This window comes from Haliotis rubra, unplaced genomic scaffold, assembly GCF_003918875.1.
Source record: "Haliotis rubra isolate DU_JTF1 unplaced genomic scaffold, ASM391887v1 Scf26, whole genome shotgun sequence".
Taxonomy (NCBI): Eukaryota; Metazoa; Mollusca; class Gastropoda; order Lepetellida; family Haliotidae; genus Haliotis; species Haliotis rubra.
The window spans coordinates 2,513,127-2,533,253 of record NW_025766669.1 but is presented as its reverse complement, the minus strand read 5'-3'; the positions used below and the strand labels follow the sequence as shown (position 1 = coordinate 2,533,253).

The 20,127-nt window shown below is 43.5% G+C and overlaps 1 protein-coding gene across 1 annotated transcript in view; it reads right to left on the bottom strand.

Moving 5' to 3' along the window:
- Positions 1 to 20,127, bottom strand: part of LOC124280081 (ATP-dependent RNA helicase TDRD9-like) — a 45,012-nt gene that overhangs the window by 20,914 nt on the left and 3,971 nt on the right. Inside the window, exons 3-21 of the mRNA XM_046715959.1 lie at positions 19,354 to 19,551; positions 18,237 to 18,458; positions 17,087 to 17,209; positions 16,783 to 16,863; positions 15,020 to 15,181; positions 13,987 to 14,090; positions 13,671 to 13,729; positions 12,548 to 12,605; positions 11,671 to 11,755; positions 9,746 to 9,803; positions 8,004 to 8,108; positions 7,124 to 7,221; positions 6,609 to 6,740; positions 5,864 to 6,090; positions 4,490 to 4,553; positions 4,011 to 4,112; positions 1,700 to 1,819; positions 1,489 to 1,596; positions 237 to 346 (exon numbers count right to left, since the gene is read on the bottom strand). Coding sequence (XP_046571915.1) covers positions 237 to 346; positions 1,489 to 1,596; positions 1,700 to 1,819; positions 4,011 to 4,112; positions 4,490 to 4,553; positions 5,864 to 6,090; positions 6,609 to 6,740; positions 7,124 to 7,221; positions 8,004 to 8,108; positions 9,746 to 9,803; positions 11,671 to 11,755; positions 12,548 to 12,605; positions 13,671 to 13,729; positions 13,987 to 14,090; positions 15,020 to 15,181; positions 16,783 to 16,863; positions 17,087 to 17,209; positions 18,237 to 18,458; positions 19,354 to 19,551 — 2,216 coding nt within the window. The remainder of the gene's footprint in view (positions 1 to 236; positions 347 to 1,488; positions 1,597 to 1,699; positions 1,820 to 4,010; positions 4,113 to 4,489; positions 4,554 to 5,863; positions 6,091 to 6,608; positions 6,741 to 7,123; positions 7,222 to 8,003; positions 8,109 to 9,745; positions 9,804 to 11,670; positions 11,756 to 12,547; positions 12,606 to 13,670; positions 13,730 to 13,986; positions 14,091 to 15,019; positions 15,182 to 16,782; positions 16,864 to 17,086; positions 17,210 to 18,236; positions 18,459 to 19,353; positions 19,552 to 20,127) is intronic.

Genomic DNA, 20,127 nt, shown 5'->3' with positions numbered 1-20,127 from the left:
TATACATAAGATAACCCACCTGGACCTGCTGGGATAGAAATGCAATTTTTTCAAAGTGTCCAATTTACCGTATTTTCCATTAAATGATTCGTGGAGAGTATTACTGTTATAATTTTAGTCGTGCTGCTAGCGTACGTGGGGTACACGAAAATATTTCATCTGTGCCCTTTAAACTATTTACCGTGACATGGCATGCAAATGTAAGCACTAATTTCACTGTGAATGTTTCAGCTCACTTTGTTTCCTCGAAGTTGATGATGGGAGGCGGATCCCGACTGCAATCGCTGAAGATACGCTGCAGTTTGTCCTTGTACAGCATGCCCTGATTGGCCGGCAGTCCCTTCAACTGAACACATGAGGTCATAGGTCATAGTGGTATGCTGGCGTGTACGTGGAGAGTGGGTATGGTCTTACGTCACTTTTAGCAATATTCTAGCACTATCACAGTGGGGGACATCACAAATGGGCTTAACGCATTGTCATGCAGGGATGGAACACAGGACTTCAGCGTGGAGAGCTGACACTTTAGCCGCTAGGCTACCCACCACCCCTGTACATAGAGAGTGATTACTACATGTGCATAAACATGATTAAAAGAGCTATCTTAATGAGACAGTTATAAGCATCTCAGGTTTAATTACCTTGACCTTTAGTCTCAGCCATTAGCTCTTAGGAGATTACGCTTTAAGAGTGAGTGAGTTTAGTTTTACGCCGCTTTTAGCAATATTCCAGCAACATCACGGCGGGGGACACCAGAAATGGGCTTCACACATTGTACCCATGTGGAGATTCGAACCCGGGTCTTCGGCGTGACCAGCCAACGCTTTAACCATTAGGCTACCCCACCGCCCCTTACATTTTAAGAAGTTCATCAAATTCCAACAGAAGATGCTCAGGTTAATATGTACACAAGACAGTTGGAATGTCTAATCAAAGCCCATGTTTGATTCCCTACATGCGTACAATGTGTAAAGTCCGTTTCTGGTGTCCCCCGCTGTGATATTGTTGAAAGCGGCGTAAAACTAAACCCAATCACTCACTTAAGAAAATTAGAAGAATCCATCAGGAGTTGATAATCAGTCACTACGCAGATTAGACTTACAGATACAAAGTGTTACTAACGCCCACATTCAAATGACAGTTTAATGGCAAAAATAGTCACGTCCTACATGTGATGTCATCCCATAATGTATGAACATCAAACATCACTATCTTCACAATATCCCAAAAACATTCACAACCCAAAACATTGTTCTGTATATTTATAATTTCTAACTGCAGGTGTAAAATACTAATAACAGCCCAATTATGAGTGAATGAGTTGGGTTTTACGCTGCATCAGAAATGGGCTTCACAGCTTTTGAGGGAAATCAACTTTGGATCTTCTCGGGCAATATTCCAGCTTTGTCTGGTGGCTATTATTGGCAAGCTGCTATGTCATCATAGTAGTGGAATATTGTTTACATTAAACAACAGATTAATACTAACTGCGACAGTGTTCATGGGATCGTGGTTGGATAGTGTCCTGATAGCATCCCCTTCATCGACTTCTCCCCGCAGGAAGTAGTTTGGGTAGAAGGCCCCGCACAGAACAAGCTGAAACACATATACACTTCAAGTAACCATGCCTCTTTGGGGATGACAGTCTTACAACGACATTCTATGCATCTGATTACAGCATTGCTTTGCAAAGTATTACCTTGAGAAGCAGCCTCTCTTTGGATGAGTTGTAGTCCCCTTTGAATTGTGGTTGTCTGACGGGCTTCTGGATGTTGAACCTTTCCAGCCGCTGCTCTAGTTCCCGGATCAACTCAGACACCTGCAAACAACACACTGATTACTGGCGAGCTCCAGATGTCAAGTCTCACACACTCACTGGCTTCAGGTTGTCAGCATGACACACTGACCATCACCAGCTGTCCCATCTCACACACTCACTGGCTTCAGGTGGTCAATGACACACTGACCCCTACCATGTGTCCAGCATGACACACTGACCCCCACCAGGTGTCCAGCATAACACACTGACCATCACCAGGTGTCCAGCATGACACACTGACCATCACCAGGTGTCCAGCATGACACACTGACCATCACCAGGTGTCCAGCATGACACACTGACCATCACCAGGCGTCCAGCATGACACACTGACCATCACCAGGCGTCCAGCATGACACACTGACCATCACCAGGTGTCCAGCATGACACACTGACCATCACCAGGTGTCCATGCATGACCATCACCAGACCATCACTGACCATGGTGTCCAGCATGACACACTGACCATCACCAGGCGTCCAGCATGACACACTGACCATCACCAGGTGTCCAGCATGACACACTGACCATCACCAGGTGTCCAGCGCGACACACACTGACCACCATCACCCAGCATGACACACGCTGACACTGACCATCACCAGGTGTCCAGCATGACACACTGACCATCACCAGGTGTCCAGCATGACACACTGACCATCACCAGGTGTCCAGCATGACACACTGACCATCACCAGGTGTCCAGCATGACACACTGACCATCACCAGGTGTCCAGCATGACACACTGATCATCACCAGGTGTCCAGCATGACACACTGACCATCACCAGGTGTCCAGCATGACACACTGACCATCACCAGGTGTCCAGCATGACACACTGACCATCACCAGGTGTCCAGCATGACACACTGACCATCACCAGGTGTCCAGCATGACACACTGACCATCACCAGGTGTCCAGCATGACACACTGACCATCACCAGGTGTCCAGCATGACACACTGACCATCACCAGGTGTCCAGCATGACACACTGACCATCACCAGGTGTCAGCATGACACACTGATCATCACCAGGTGTCCAGCATGACACACTGATCATCACCAGGTGTCCAGCATGACACTGATCTGACCACCAGGCATCCAGCATGACACACTGACCATCACCAGGTGTCCAGCATGACACACTGACCATCACCAGGTGTCCAGCATGACACACTGACCATCACCAGGTGTCCAGCATGACACACTGACCATCACCAGGTGTCCAGCATGACACACTGACATCACCAGGTGTCCAGCATGACACACTGACCATCACCAGGTGTCCAGCATGACACACTGGATCACCACCAGGCATCCAGCATGACACACTGACCATCACCAGGTGTCCAGCATGACACACTGACCACCAGGCATCCAGCATGACACACTGACCATCACCAGGTGTCCAGCATGACACACTGACCATCACCAGGTGTCCAGCATGACACACTGACCATCACCAGCTGTCCAGTCTCACACACTGACCACCAGGTGTCCAGCATGACACACTGACCCCCGCCATGTGTCCAGCATGACACACTGACCATCACCAGGTGTCCAGCATGACACACTGACCATCACCAGGTGTCCAGCATGACACACTGACCATCACCAGGTGTCCAGCATGACACTGACCATCACCAGGTGTCCAGCATGACACACTGACCATCACCAGGTGTCCAGCATGACACACTGACCATCACCAGGTGTCCAGCATGACACACTGACCATCACCAGGTGTCCAGCATGACACACTGACCATCACCAGGTGTCCAGCATGACACACTGACCATCACCAGGTGTCAGCATGACACACTGACCATCACCAGGTGTCCAGCATGACACACTGACCATCACCAGGTGTCCAGCATCACACACTGACCATCACCAGGTGTCCAGCATGACACTGACCATCACCAGGTGTCCAGCATGACACACTGACCATCACCAGGTGTCCAGCATGACACACTGACCATCACCAGCTGTCCAGTCTCACACACTGACCATCACCAGGCGTCCATTCTCACACACTGACCATCACCAGGCGTCCAGTCTCACACACTGACCATCACCAGGCGTCCAGTCTCACACACTGACCATCACCAGGTGTCCAGCATGACACACTGACAACCAGACAAGACCTATGATTACAGTACCAGCACACACAGTACATCCGACACATACCTCATTGATCCTTCTGATCTGAATGAAGTGAGATTCCCCCCATTTCCTCTCCGTCATTCCTGTCCGCCTGAAGGCATGATGCTTCTTGTTGTTCTCCCATACCTGAACCACACAAACACTTCAGTAGCAGCATTGTTGCTCAAGGGGGGATATAGAGGAGGGTTGCAGCTTTCTAATGACTGATATGTCAATTTTGACAGAATAAATTATACGTAGAGAAACAAATAAAGGAACACAGGAAAAATAAAGCGCTCCTTTATTATTTTCCAGTTTTCATCACCACAGCGCCATTCAAAGCTGGTGATGAAAACTAGAAAATATTAAAGGAACGGCTTTATTTTCCTCTGTGTTCCTTTATTTGTTTCTCTACGTATAGTTAGCATTTTGTTTGGTTGTGTTATCATTACATTTGCCACAAAAACTTCAGCATATTACCTTTATCGCTTGCATATATAGTAGGACAATTATAGAAAGTTTACCTTGTAAGCGTTCAGGATCGCAATGCAGTCACTCAAGGAAAAGGCTCCCCAGCTGTATTTGTGCCTGAAACCAATGTAGTTGTGATTACATCCACAGAAAGCAAACTGTTAACAAGACCTGGTGCATGACCATGTGATTCACCTTTGACTCCTTGGACTATTGACAATAAACATGTTCTCATACTGAATTTGGTCTAAACCCATCAATATTTGTTAATCCTCCAGAAGCCAACATATAGTGAGTGAGTTTAATTTCACGCTGCTTTTAGCAATATTCCAGCAATATCGCAGCGAGGGAGACCCGAAATGGACTTCACACATTGTACCCATGTGGGGAATTGAACCAGGGTTTTCAGCATAATGAGCGAACGCTTTAACCACTAGGCTACTCCACCGCCCCTACGTAGTAGGATAAGATGGTAATTTGAATGTTAACCTTCCAGTACTTTCCATCAGCTTGGGTAAGTATACTCCCTAGGAAAGTTGTAGCCACATAGCATGTTTGTTTGTTGTTTAATGTCGCACTCAGCAGTATTCCAGCTATATGATGGCAGTCTGTACATAATCGAGTCTGAACCAGACAATCCAGTGATTGACATCATGAGCACTGACCTACACAACTGGGGTACAATGACATGAAATAACCAAGACAGCGAGCCTGACCACCTGATCCCACTATTTGCTACAACAAACAAGGTCTGCTGAAAAACAGTTCTACCCGGATCTTTAAAAGTCCACACATCAAGTGACAGATCATGTTGTGGCAACATACATGTCAGACTGTCAAATCTGACCTAAGTTTATACATTGTTATGCCTTCTCTGAAATGCATAAATGTCATCCATTATGCTGTTATCCAAACAAAACAGCACCAGATCAGCCTTAATCAGATGAACAGTCTGATATACATCCTCCATTGAAAATGTTTCACTCATTTCAATTTCTTGAGATGGAACCCAAGGTATTCATGTCCTGAAAACACATACCAAATTTGGTTTCCCTATAGATCTATTTCGGTTTCGGTTTCGGAGAAATCCTGTCCCTATTGGGGATACCATGCACTAAGTCAAGAAACCCATGACAAGGGGCATAACTCTGTAACAAATTGTAACACTGGATTGTTTCCGTTTTCGAACTCCATCAAGGCATTCATCTCCTGAAAACTCATACCAAATTTGGCTTCTCTATCTATTACGGTTTCCGAGAAAATCGGACCCGATCATCACGAACAGACGGATGGACAGAGCTCAAACCTATATCCCCTAAATTGGTGGCAGGGGACAATAATATCAAAGAATTGGGTTGTCCTTGACCTCCTTTGAGAGCTATACAAAAACACCAAATATATTGTGTAATACCAACAAATGCACTCACTCAAAAGCTTTCAGTTTAGCCTTGAAAGGTCTCGCAAAGATACTTTTGAGAGAGAGTGCTGCTCCAATGATAAGACATTCTTCCAGAAGACAGAAGACATGGCCAAGAACAAGCAGTTTCCCGATACGTATATCAACTGGCAGGTCCGCGAGTACCCTCCCGATGAAAGTCAGGTCTCCATCATACCGGCTGTTTGGTGCGTTGTACGATGTGGCTAGAGCACCCACCTGGAACATTTATGGCAGTCTATTGAACCAGATCAGACAAAATACATTAGAACAAGAGGATGTTATATTTCAATCCCATAAAAGTTTGTCACACATCTAGTTTGTTCCCTAAATATTAACTGAACCTTTAAATAAGTGCTAACCACATACGAAATAACCCCACACTAATAATGACAATGTCATTAAGGAGTGTTAAATGACATCAAAACATTGTCAACTCCAACTTTTGGTACTCCAGGTTACTTTCAGCAACTGCCTCTGAAATCCAGTTAATATTCATACTTGAAAATCTGGAGATTGACATTGTTGCACATATGCACATGCAATGGTAAAGGTTTAAAAGAAGCTTGTTCTGATTTCTGATTATTGATTACTATTGTAGTCATACAAAAGCGTACACTGTCATATAGAATGTTTTCATGCAATAGTATTAGCTTTAAGGATATTAACATGAGGCATATGCTATATATTGCATGTCCTTCAGACAAAACAAGGAATGAAATAAAAGTAGGTATTACCTCCTTGAGGTTGAGGATAGTCCTCTCAATATCGTCCAGTTTTGGAATAGACAGGGCAAGACCCAGCAGACGTCTCGGCTCTCCCATGTTGAATATCTTTGTCTTTAGAACCAGAGATTCTAGTGGGCAGCGCTGGGCAAAACAAACAAGTCAGTGAATAGATCACACAACACAACACAACACAACACAACACAACACAACACAACACAACACCACAACACAACACAACACAACACAAGGTGAGAAAACACCAGCAACACCCCACTGGAACTCACACAACACACATTTCATCCTGGACAAATGAAGTGAGTTTAGTTTTAAGGTGCTTTTAGCAATATTCCAGCAATATCACAGTGGAGGACACCAGAATGGGCTTCACACATTGTACAAATGTGGGGAATCGAACCGGGTCTCTGGTGTGACGGGCGAACGCTTTAACCACTAGGCTACCCCTCTGCCCCTCCCAGACAAATGGACAGTAGGACTCTCTATTTCTCTTGTCCTGAGAACTGTACCTGCATCTCTGGTATTCCAAATTCAGGCAGACACTGGCTGAAGAATGTCTTGGTCACCATGAAGTAGCAGCGGCCATTGGAAACACGACCAGCTCGACCTGTAAACATGTGGAATAACACTCACACATACTCAAAAACTTCAAATAATCATGATTATACAGCCACATACATGTAGTGAGCACTTTTATGTAATAACAGCCCAATTATGAGTGAATGAGAATGGTTTTACGCCGCTTTTAGCAATATTCCAGCAATATCACAGCCGGGGACACCAGAAATGGGCTTCACACATTGTGCCCATGTGGGGAATCGAACCCGGGTTTTCAGCATGACAAGCGAATGCTTTAACCATCAGGCAACCCCACCGCCCCTAATATGCATAAAAAGACTGTACCCATCTACATCTACATCTTCATCACATCCCATTTGGTTTCTGAAGCCCTGCTTCTTTATAAATCATACTGTTCATTACATATTTTCATTTCAGCTCATCAAGACTATTTTTACTGAAAAAATCATTTGTCATTGGCTTTTAATCTTTTTCTCAAATCATGATCTTAAGGAAAAATAAATCATTTATCATTGTGTCTTTTCTCCCTTAGTGTGTTGTTGATGCACAAAGGCCCTATTCCAAAAAGCAGTCACATAATAGGTCAATCCAAGCACATGCTTTGACGCAGACAGTCATAGGATCCATTTCTGGTACCGGCCCTGGAACATCATCTTCAATTACATAGCTAATGACACAGTAACATGAGGAATTCCAAACACTGTAATACATGTCAACTACATTCAATCAAACTTGATCAATGTAAGCATTATCACGTCAACAAGTACAGTGAGGTTAGTGGCAGACATTGAAGACAGTGTGGTAGCTGACCTTTTCTTTGGGTACAGTTGGCCTTGGCTGCCCAGTCCACTATCAGATGGGTGTAGTTGGTCATGGGGTCACACACCAGGTTCTTGGTCAGGCAGAAGTCGATGACTACACACAAAACAGGACATATGGGTCATTACTGAACGGCATTAGTGACAAGTGGTCAAACATTAAGCAATCATATTGATTATATGATCCACAATGGGTGAGTGAGTGAGCTTAGTTTTATGCGGCACTCAGCAATATTCCAGCTATATGGCAGCGGTCTGTAAATAATCAAGTCTTAACCAGACAATCCAGTGATCACAGCATGAGCATCGATCTATGCAACTGGGATACGATGACATGTGTCAACCAAGTCAACGAGCCTGACCACCCGATCCCGTTAGTCGCCTCTCCACAATGGGATGTTCTGTAGTTTCTTTGTCCAACCTTACTCGAAGACTAAGCAACATGTCTGCTACAAACAGGGATGAGAATGAATATGAGTGAAAAAAATAGCAAAATGAGCTGGGGGTCTTGAGGGCCGCAGGTTTGGACGATTCACAAGAATGACCCCAGCTCTATCAAATCCATTGAAAAATTCTCATCCCTGTATATAATGATCTTCTATCACTACATCTGGACTGACAATCCAGTGAATGACATCACAAACATTAAACTGCAGACTTTTTAAGATGACATTCACAATCCATAACAAATGATAACATTTTGGGTGGTCAGTTAAAGTTAGTGAGTGAGTTCAGTTTTACGCCCGCACTTAGCAATTTTCAGCTATATAGCGGCGGTCTGTAAATAATTGAGCCTGGACCAGACAATCCAGTCATCAACAGCATGAGCATCGATCCGCGCAATTGGGATACGATGACATATGTCAACCATGCCAGCGAGCCTGATCACCCGATCCCGTTAGTCGCATCTTACGAGCACATGACCTAGTTTTGTGATGGTTGCAAAAGTAGGTTTTACTGCAGTTTCTAAGCATTTGTTCACTCCAACCCAATTAAAAGTCAAGAAAACGTGCATTGTATGAACACAGTCATACAAGCTGTACATGGTACATATTCTCTTCAAGATGTACCTTTAGTTTGACATGTGTCCACTTTGCACTTCAATAAGGCAAGCAGAGTTAGCTCCCTTCTCGAACCAGTGCTATAGAGAATCTCACCCAAGTGTCTTCTGCTAACAAGTTGATAAAGTTACAAATATCCGAGGCTTGCCGAGTGTTGATATATTTGATATCAGAAGACATGAGGGTGAGATTCTTTTATCATAAAAAATCACTCTTCATTTTTTTTTCAATGAAATATGTACATCTCTGAACACGGTACTGCCATTAGACTTACATTACAGCGATGTCATAGCATTGTGACGTCATCAAGTTCATGACCTCATAGCATTGTCAGGGCATTGTACAAAATCTACTGTCAAAACGATATCTCCTAGGAGATATCGTTTGATCACACACTTGCAATATCTCCTGTGGATAGTTTTTTTGATGATAAAAGGCTGTTCCGCTAAAAACTGAAAATATCTCAAAAGGCCAGGATGCCATGGGCCTTCACTGATATTTAACAAACTGAGTTGGCGTTGTTTGTATCAAGTGTTACAAGTCTTTTGTAACATGTCAAACAGATATGAAACTCATAAACTTGGAGCATCAAAACTAATATATATGGAAGGATGTTTGAAACAACATGCTTCAGTCCAACTTCGACATCCTTCAGTAACAGAAAGAAACGTACCATATTTGATATCTGGAACAGTTATTGATGACTCAGCAATGTTGGTGGACAGTATCACCTGCAATACAACACATACAGTTCAGGTAGGGTGAAGGATAAAGTACACTTCATGTAGGGTGAAGGATAAAGTACACTTCACGTTGGTGAAAGATAAAGTACACTTCACGTAGGGTGAAAGATAAAGTACACTTCACGTTGGGTGAAAGATAAAGTATACTTCACGTAGGGTGAAAGATAAAGTACACTTCACGTTGGGTGAAAGATAAAGTACACTTCACGTTGGGTGAAAGATAAAGTACACTTTACATAGGGTGAAGGATAAAGTACACTTCAGGTCGGGTGAAGGATAAAGTAATCTTCACGCAGGTGAAGGATAAAGTACACTTCACATTGGGTGAAGGATAAAGTACACTTCACGTAGGGTGAAGGATAAAGTACACTTCACGTTAGGTGAAAGATAAAGTACACTTCACGTAGGGTGAAAGATAAAGTACACTTCACGTTGGGTGAAAGATAATGTACACTTCACGTTGGGTGAAAGATAAAGTACACTTCACGTTGGGTGAAAGATAAAGTACACTTCACATAGGGTGAAAGATAAAGTACACTTTACATAGGGTGAAGGATAAAGTACACTTCCCACGAGGGTGTGAAAGATAAAAGTACACTTCAGGGTGAAGGATAAAGTACACTTCACTATTGGGTGAAGGATAAAGTACACTTCACATTGGGTGAAGGATAAAGGGGGTGAAAGATAAAGCACACTTCCACGTTGGGTGAAAGATAAAGTACACTTCACGTTGGGTGAAAGATAAAGTACACTTCACGCTGGGTGAAGGATAAAGTACACTTCACGCTGGGTGAAGGATAAAAAGTACACTTCACGTTGGGTGAAAGATAAAGTACACTTCACGTTGGGTGAAAGATAAAAGTACACTTCACGTTGGGTGAAAGATAAAGTACAGTATACTTACACTTCAGGGTGAAAGATAAAGTACACTTCACGCTGGGTGAAAGATAAAGTACACTTCACATAAGGTGAAAGATAAAGTACACTTCACATAGGGTGAAGGATAAAGTACACACTTCACGTGAATTGAAGGATAAAGTAATCTTCACACGTTGGGTGAAGGATAAAGTACACTTCACGTTGGGTGAAGGATAAAGTACACTTCACGTTGGGTGAAGGATAAAGTACACTTCACGTTGGGTGAAAGATAAAGTACACTTCACGCTGTGAGGGTGAAAGATAAAGTACACTTCACGTTGGGTGAAAGATAAAAGTACACTTCAATGTAGGGGTGAAAGATAAAGTACACTTCACGCTGGGTGAAGGATAAAGTACACTTCACGTTGGGTGAAAGATAAAGTACACTTCCACGTGGGGGTGAAGGATAAAGTACACTTCCGCGTTGGGTGAAGGATAAAGTACACTTCACGTTGGGTGAAAGATAAAGTACACTTCACGTTGGGTGAAGGATAAAGTACACTTCACATAGGGTGAAAGATAAAGTACACTTCACGTAGGGTGAAAGATAAAGTACACTTCACGTTGGGTGAAGGATAAAGTACACTTCATGTAGGGTGAAAGATAAAGTACACTTCACATTGGGTGAAGGATAAAGTACACTTCACGTAGGGTGAAAGATAAAGTACACTTCACGTTGGGTGAAGGATAAAGTACACTTCACGTAGGGTGAAAGATAAAGTACACTTCACATTGGGTGAAGGATAAAGTACACTTCACGTAGGGTGAAAGATAAAGTACACTTCACGTTGGGTGAAAGATAAAGTTCACTTTACATAGGGTCCATGGTTTTATACACATTGGGCTAGTTTTTGTAGAAGGGGTCAGTCTTCCAGGCAGCCTGGTGATGTGTAACCTGCTGATGATCACCTGCATCAAAGTACTCCATTGTACTCACCTTCCGCTGCCCCTTGAGAGCTGGCTCAAACACCCTCATCTGCTCGTCCTGAGTGATGGTGGAGTGTAGAGGGATGACTTTCAGGCTGAAGCACACAGAGGTACAAATAAGCTGCGTATCTGCGGAAAGTTATCTGTAGCTCTAAACACAAATCTAGCTGGGTAAGACTACAGAATAACGGATACCTCCCGCAATCTTTGAAAGCACGTGAGTTTACTTAGGGTTAGGGTAAGGTTTAGGGTAAGGGTAAGGTATAGGGTTAGGGTAAGGTTAGGGTAAGGTTTAGGTAAGGGTAAGGGTTAGGGTTAGGGTAAGGTAAGGGAGTAGGGTTAGGGTTAGGGTTAGGGTAAGGTTTAGGGTTAGGGTTTGGGTTAAGGTAGGGGTTAGGTTAGGGTTAGGGTTAGGGTAAGGGTTAAGGGTTAAGGTAAGGTTTAGGGTTAGGGTTTGGGTTAGGTAAGGTTAGGGTTAGGGTTAGGGTTAGGGTGACAGGACACTAAACAATATGGCTGGTAGGTATCCGGTATTCTGTAGGTGTACCTCTAGCTGCAGCACTGAGTTCATTCCAAAATCAAATGTGCATAGATTTGGAGATTTGGGTTTAAGCAAGGCAAACGTAAACACATAATAAAAAGAGAAGAGTACCCATAGTTTCCAAAATACAAAACGGCTTGACTGGAAGTAAGCTTACTCTTAAGTCTTAGTTTTATAATATCTTTAACATTTTAACAAAAAGGAATTTACTGAACATGAATGTACCAGGTAATATAACATCATTTTATCACTAACATCCATTCACTTCCTTACTACTGTTATCTTTGGATATTGGCCAAGATAACCAACTCTTGAAACAAATCCTGGATTTGAGGATGTTACTTACTTGTGTTTTGCTTCATGTACTCTCAGTTTGTCGTACAAATCCGAGATTTCACCATAACCTGTCAAAATTATTAGGCAACTTAAATCAGACAATGGATGAATGGATGGATAGATGGATGGATAGATGGATGGACTGATGAATGGATCTATGCATGCATGGATGGATGGGTGGATGGAAGGATGGATCCATGGATGGGTGGATGGATGGATGGATGGACAGATGAATGGATCTATGCATGGATGGATGGAAGGATGGATAGATGGATGACAGATGAATGGATCTATGGATGGGTGGATAGATGAATGGATCAGCATGGATGGATGGAAGGATGGATGGATCTATGGATGGGTGGATGGATGGATGGACTGATGAATGGATCTATGCATGCATGCATGGATGGGTGGATGGAAGGATGGATCCATGGATGGGTGGATGGATGGATGGACTGATGAATGGATCTATGCATGCATGGATGGATGGGTGGATGGAAGGATGGATCCATGGATGTTATGGGTGAATGAATGGACTGATGAATGGATCTATGCATGGGTGGATGGAAGGATGGATCCATGGAAGGGTGGGTGGACGGATGGATGGACTGATGAATGGATCTATGGATGGATGGATGGAAGGATGGATCCATGTATGGATGGATCTATGGATGGATTGACTGATGAATGGATCTATGCATGGGTGGATGGAAGGATGGATCCATGGAAGGGTGGAAGGATGGATGGATGGATGGGATGGATGGATCTATGGATGGATGGATGAAGACAGACAATGATCCATATGGATGGATGGATGGATGTGTGTGTGTGTGTGTGTGTGTGTGTGTTTGTGTGTGTGTGTGTGTGTGTGTGGATCTATTGATGGATGGATGGATGGATAGATGGATGGATGATTCATCTGAGACAAAGACAATTCTTGAGGATCTCAACAGTTAATCTGGAGGAACAAATTGATAGTTCTGATAGATCAGATATATTGCAGAATAAGTTTACATAATGCTCCATTCCTTTTTTGGATGAAATGTTTTGATAGGTTAGGAAGGTATATGAGAGTCTGGAGCAAATGAATTGCAAATATGTTTGATCATGTTTATCACGCTAGGGTAGGGTACCTGGCAGAAAGCACAGTACGGTTCCGCGGACAGGGGAAAAGTTTGTGTCTTTGTCCAGCCTGGTAACAGAGAGGTAAACAAGGAATACATTCATTACATGAACATGGTAGGAGACATTGTCCTCCTAGAATATGCTGAATAATTGTAGAAAACATGAATTAGCAAACAAACGATTAATGTTAAACTTCATCAAACAATTACTGAATGTAAAATATAAACAAATAAAAGATGCAGATCAATGATAGTATTACTCACAAACTTGTTTAATATGAGTTCACACAGTATATCCTAGTTAAGCCTGACAACACACACATACCCTTGCTCTTTGCGTTCCAGTGAGTCAAACTCACAGATGAGTTTGACAGCCATGTCCTCGATCTCCTCACTTAATTCAGGCTTACTCTCATCGAATTCAGGGAGCTGCACACAAAGAACATAATTGTAGTATAAGGTTACAGGTTACTGAAAGTATCCAGAAGCAAGGTCGCCTATAATGACTATCAGCCCTGCATAAGGGCATGGGCATGCTTGTGTGCGTGTGTGTGTGTGTGCGGGAGTGTGTGTGTGCTGGTTGTGTGTGTGCTGGTTGTGTGTGTTTTGCTTTTTGCCACACTCCACAATATTCCTGCTTTGTTACGGTACTCTATAAATAAACATGCCTAGATCAGACAATCCAGTCCTGGGTATTATCAGCAATGATCTGACAATCCATTTGGAAGAAATCCACAATAGAGAAATCTCTCATGTCAATTAACTTGGTAAAGCTGACATTAGAAAATCACCATCAGTGTTCAAAACAAACAACCTTATTAAAGCAGTCTCTTTTCACACGGCTGAAAATTATTTCAACATTTGACGAAAGTAAGAGTGAGTGAGTGAGTTTAGTTTTACGCTGCTTTTAGCAATATTTCAGCAATATCACAGCAGGGGACACCAGAAATGGGATACACACATTGTGCCCATGTGGGGAATCGAACCCGGGTTTTCGGCATGACAAGCGAATGCTTTAACCATCAGGCAACCCCACAGCCCCTAATATGCATAAAAAGACTGTACCCATCTACATCTACATCTTCATCACATCCCATTTGGTTTCTGAAGCCCTGCTTCTTTATAAATCATACTGTTCATTACATATTTGCATTTCAGCGAATTCAGCGAATCGAACAAGGGTCTTCGGAGTGACGAGCAAACGCTTTAACCACTAGGCTACCCCACCGCCCTGTACAATTCAGCAAGAAAATGATGTTATCAGTATCACACAGTATCTGTCATGAGTATAAGTATGCATACTTGTATGATCCATATGACACCAAGGATCATCAACCTGGTGTTTCATCAGTACTTACCTGTCCAAGTGCGGGAGTGAGATCATCAGCGTAGAACTCCAGCACCCTGAACACTCGGCCCTCAACACTCACCACCGGCGCCGGTTCCAGGCTATCGCGGACTGGCAGGGCAAAGTAATCGGCGAACTGGTCAGAGTCTATGGTGGCCGACATCAGGATGACCTGTAAGACAGGGCAGGACAGGGCGTTACAACCACCACAACCACATATGGTGTACAACAGACCACTCACAGATCAACCACAGACCATGCACAGGTCAACCACAGAACACGAACAGATCGACCACAGACCACTCACAGGTCACAGTCTATGGTGGCCGACATCAGGATGACCTCTAAGACAGGGAAGGATAGGGCGTTACAACCACCACAAACACATATGGTGTACAACAGCCCACGCACAGGTCAACCACAGACCACTCACAGATCAACCACAGACCATGCACAGGTCAACCACAGACCATGAACAGATCAACCACAGACCACGCACAGGTCAACCACAGACCACGAACAGATCAACCACAGACCATGCACAGGTCAACCACAGACCATGAACAGGTCTACCACAGACCACACACAGATCAACCACAGACCATGAACAGATCAACCACAGACTACACACAGGTCAACCACAGACTACACAGAGGTCAACCACAGACCATGAACAGGTCAACCACATACCATGAACAGATCAACCACATACCATGAACAGATCAACCACAGACCACGAACTGATCAACCACAGACCACACACAGACCACACACAAGTCAACCACAGACCACACACAGATCAACCAGATCAACCACAGACCACTCACAAGTCAACCACAGACCACACACAGACCACACACAAGTCAACCACAGACCACACACAGATCAACCAGATCAACCACAGACCACATACAGATCAACCACAGACCAGGCACAGGTCAACCACAAACTACAGTGAGTTTAGTTTTACGCTGCACTCATCAATATTCCAGCTATATGGCAGCAGTCTGTAAATAATCGAGTCTGCAACAGACAATCGAGTGATCAACAGCATGAGCATCGATCTGCACAATTGGGAACCGATGACATGTGTCAACCAAGTCAGCGAACCTGACCACCCGATCCCGTTAGTCGCCTCTTACGACAAGCATAGTCGCCATTTGTGGCAAGCATGGGTTGCTGAAGACCTATTCTACCCCGGATCTTCATGGGTCAGATCAACCACAAACTATACACGGATCAATCACATACCACATACAGATCAATCACAGACCATGCACAGGTCAACCACAAACTACACACAGATGAACCACAAACCACATACAGATCAATCAAAGACCAAGCACAGATCAACCACAGACCAGAAACAGCTCAACCACAGACCAGAAACAGCTCAACCACAGACCAGAAACAGCTCAACCACAGACCATGCACAGGTCAACCGCAGACCACACACAGATCAATCACAGACCACATACAGATCAACCACAGACCATGCACAGGTCAACCACAAACTACACACAGATCAACCACAGATCACATACAGATCAATCACAGACCACACACAGATCAACCACAGACCATGCACAGGTCAACCACAGACCACATACAGATCAACTACACACAGATAAATCAAGCTCCACACTCAGGTCAACCAGATCAATAACAACTATCACATATCACATCACATCACACACACACACACACACACATTACAAACAAGACAGAAAATATCCCACATCAGGCACAGATGAACATCTGAGTTCCACTAACCTTGACATGTTGTGAGTTGGTACGCAGCAACTTCCGCACAATCAACAGGGCAAAATCCGACTCCTGGTCTCGTTCGTGAACCTGAAAACCATGAATGACTATAGTTTCACGTACTACTCATTAATATTGGTTTAATAGTTCAGTAATGTGGCTCTCAGAAATATTCCAATTTTTGAACATGTACTCTACAGTTACACAAATGTATGTTCCTTTATGAAGGTTTGTGATACCATAATTGAGAAGACAGAGATGTTCTGAAGGGCACAACACATTAACAGACGTCTTAGAAGAGCTGCAGACTGACCTCATCAAGGATCACGTGTGTGTATTGCAGCATATTTTTCGTCTTAATCAACTTCTCTCTCAGTACCCCAGTTGTACAGTAGGTGATGCGAGTGTCCTCCGATGTTTTGTTGTCCAGGCCAATCTGAAAGGAATACGATATCATCATCATTTGGGTTACAAAACATTTGTTCTTGTAAAACTAATTGACTTGATATGATGATCTGATAGCACCTGGACTGAAGGTGAAGGTGAGGGTGAGGGTGAGGTGAGGTAGACTGAAGGTGAAGGTGAGGTGAGGTGGACTGAAGGTGAGGTGAGGTGAGGTGAGTGAGGTGAGGTTTGAGGTGGACTGAACTGCTACGCTGCTCTCAGAAATATTCCAGCTATATGGCGACGGTCTGTAAATAATCGAGTCTGGACCAGACAATCAAGTGATCAACAGCATGAGCATCAATCTGCTCAATTTGGAACCAATGACATATGTCAACCCATTTAATGAGCCTGACCACCCGATCCCGTTAGTCGCCTCTTACGACAAGCATGGGTTACTGAAGGCACATTCTAACCCGGATCTTCACAGGTCTGGTGAGGTGAGGTGAGGTTTAACGCTGCTTATTATTCAACTTATGTGGTGAAGTGCATGTATTTGTGTGTGGACGTATGGGGGTGCTCCTTGAACTAGGCCTGAGCAGGATTTACTGTATAAACCCCCAGAGATACCATGCCACAGTTTAACATGGACACCCCACAACACTACACAGACTCCATGCTAACCAGTCTTTGTTTTAACCCCTTAACAATCCTAAACACATATTGCCAGGCAGGGCAACATCAGGTACAATGTTTGAATATTTCTTGCTATGACACAACCTGGGTTCAAACCAGAATTTCCTCTCTGCGTTGGTTGGTTGGTTGTTTAACACAGCACTCAGCTATATTCCAGCTATATGGCGGCGGTCTGTAAATAATCAAGTCTGGACCAGACAATCCAGTGATCAACAGCATGAGCCTCTTGCGACAAGGATGGGTTACTGAAGGCACATTCTAACCCAGATCTTCACGGGTTTCCTCTCTGGGCACAACATGAATCAGTACAATCTGCTATGATTTTCACTTTACACATCTCTAAGCCAAGCACTGTTGTAAGTCTAAATCAGCAGGCCACTTACCTGGTATCCACAGATCGCTCCAAGAGTCCAGTTCCTCTCGGAGCATACCCTCCTTGCCACGCTGACTGCGGCAATACGACGAGGCTGTGTGATGATGATGTTGCAGTGCTTGTGTTCCTGAGCATAGTGATCCAGGATGTACTGGGGCACCTGCGTGGTCTTGCCAGAGCCGGTGGAACCCTGGACCACTGTCACCTGGTTACTCTCTATAGTGCTCAACAGCTGGAACATAGGCCACATCGTCAGTACGGGAATGGTATTGTTCAAATAGATGAGAGAACAACTAAAACTGACAGGGTTATCGCTTAAGTACATGAGAGAACAATTATCACTGACAGGGTTATCGCTTAAGTACATGAGAGAACAATTATCACTGACAGGGTTATGGTTTAAGTACATGAGAGAACAATTATCACTGACAGGGTTATGGTTTAAGTACATGAGAGAACAACTATCACTGACAGGGTTATGGTTTAAGTACATGAGAGAACAATTATAACTGACAGGTTTAAGTACATGAGAGAACAATTATAACTGTCAGACTACAAACCAGATCTGTGATTTATCTTGGATTCTGAACAACAATACGTGCCATTGTTAAGCAAAGTGGGAAAAACGTGTCATACTGTTAGATCATCTTAATGTTCCTAGTTTCACAAATTCTGACGAATCAGGAATATTTTAACTTAAATTAGGAATTTTTACTATCAGCTGCAGATGTCAGCCCAAATATCAGCCTCTCATCAGATCTAGATAAACCCCACCCAGATGCAGCATACAGTAAACAAAATGTTTACTAAATTATAAGCACACATCAAACATAGATGTCTGTAGCCTTTACAGCTTGATTGAAGCATCCCTTATGAGGAAATGTGAATCAGATGTCTTATTCCTAAAGCAACACTTATGACCAAATAACTTGAATACCTACAGGAAAAAATATTACTCCAGATCAAAGACAAATAACTTAAGATGCTTAAGCTGAGCTCAATTTGTCGACCAGTTTTAGAGAAAAGGAAACTGCTGGGTCTCTGCTGACTAACAACAGATGACACATGACAATATGTGCTCAAAGTCCTAACCTAATGAGTAAGAAGGACATGAGAAATGCAAGCACCTGTTCCTTGTGGTTTGTGATGGGCAGTTTCTTGTCATAGTTGTGGGCAAAGTGGTAGTTGTTGTAGACTTCAGTGGCTCCAGGAGGCACCAGGTCCTCCGGCATCCCCACGGACCCCGCCACGGTGCTGTCTAGTTCCAGCTGCTCCATCCCCCCAACCACTTCCCCACCAGGAGACATCGGCCCAACCTGCAGGGGCTGAAACACACATTCCAGCTATCATTCCAAAGCTGCTCACCACACACAATGTCTAAAGATCTTACCCACAATCATAATATATCACATGTATCAAAAGTTTAAATGCTATGTTAAATTTAGTTCTCAACTATATTTCAAGAAACTTCAAGACTTAGTACTTTACTAAGAAAATGTAATACAAACTGTTACAGATTACATTCGACCACTTTGTCAAAAGATATGGTGTAAAGAAACTTTCTGTCATAGACAGCCATGCTAATTTGGACTTGTCACAGGTGAGCAAAGTATGTGATCTAGACTACCAGGTAGGGGTGACTATTGAGGGAAAACAACTATCGCGATAGCGATAGTCTATTGCAACATAATATTGTGATATCGATAGTCTATTGCGACCAACTATTGCAATACTGTTGCAATAGTGTTTTTCTCCTTGAATTGTCTCATTTGAAGTAATTTCCCAAATGAATGTATAGTTTATATGAAACAAAAACAAGCTGAAGTAGTTTCAGTCTCTTTTAATAACTGACAAGAAACATCAAACCCAGATTAAGATAACAGGGGTGGTTAACTCTAAAT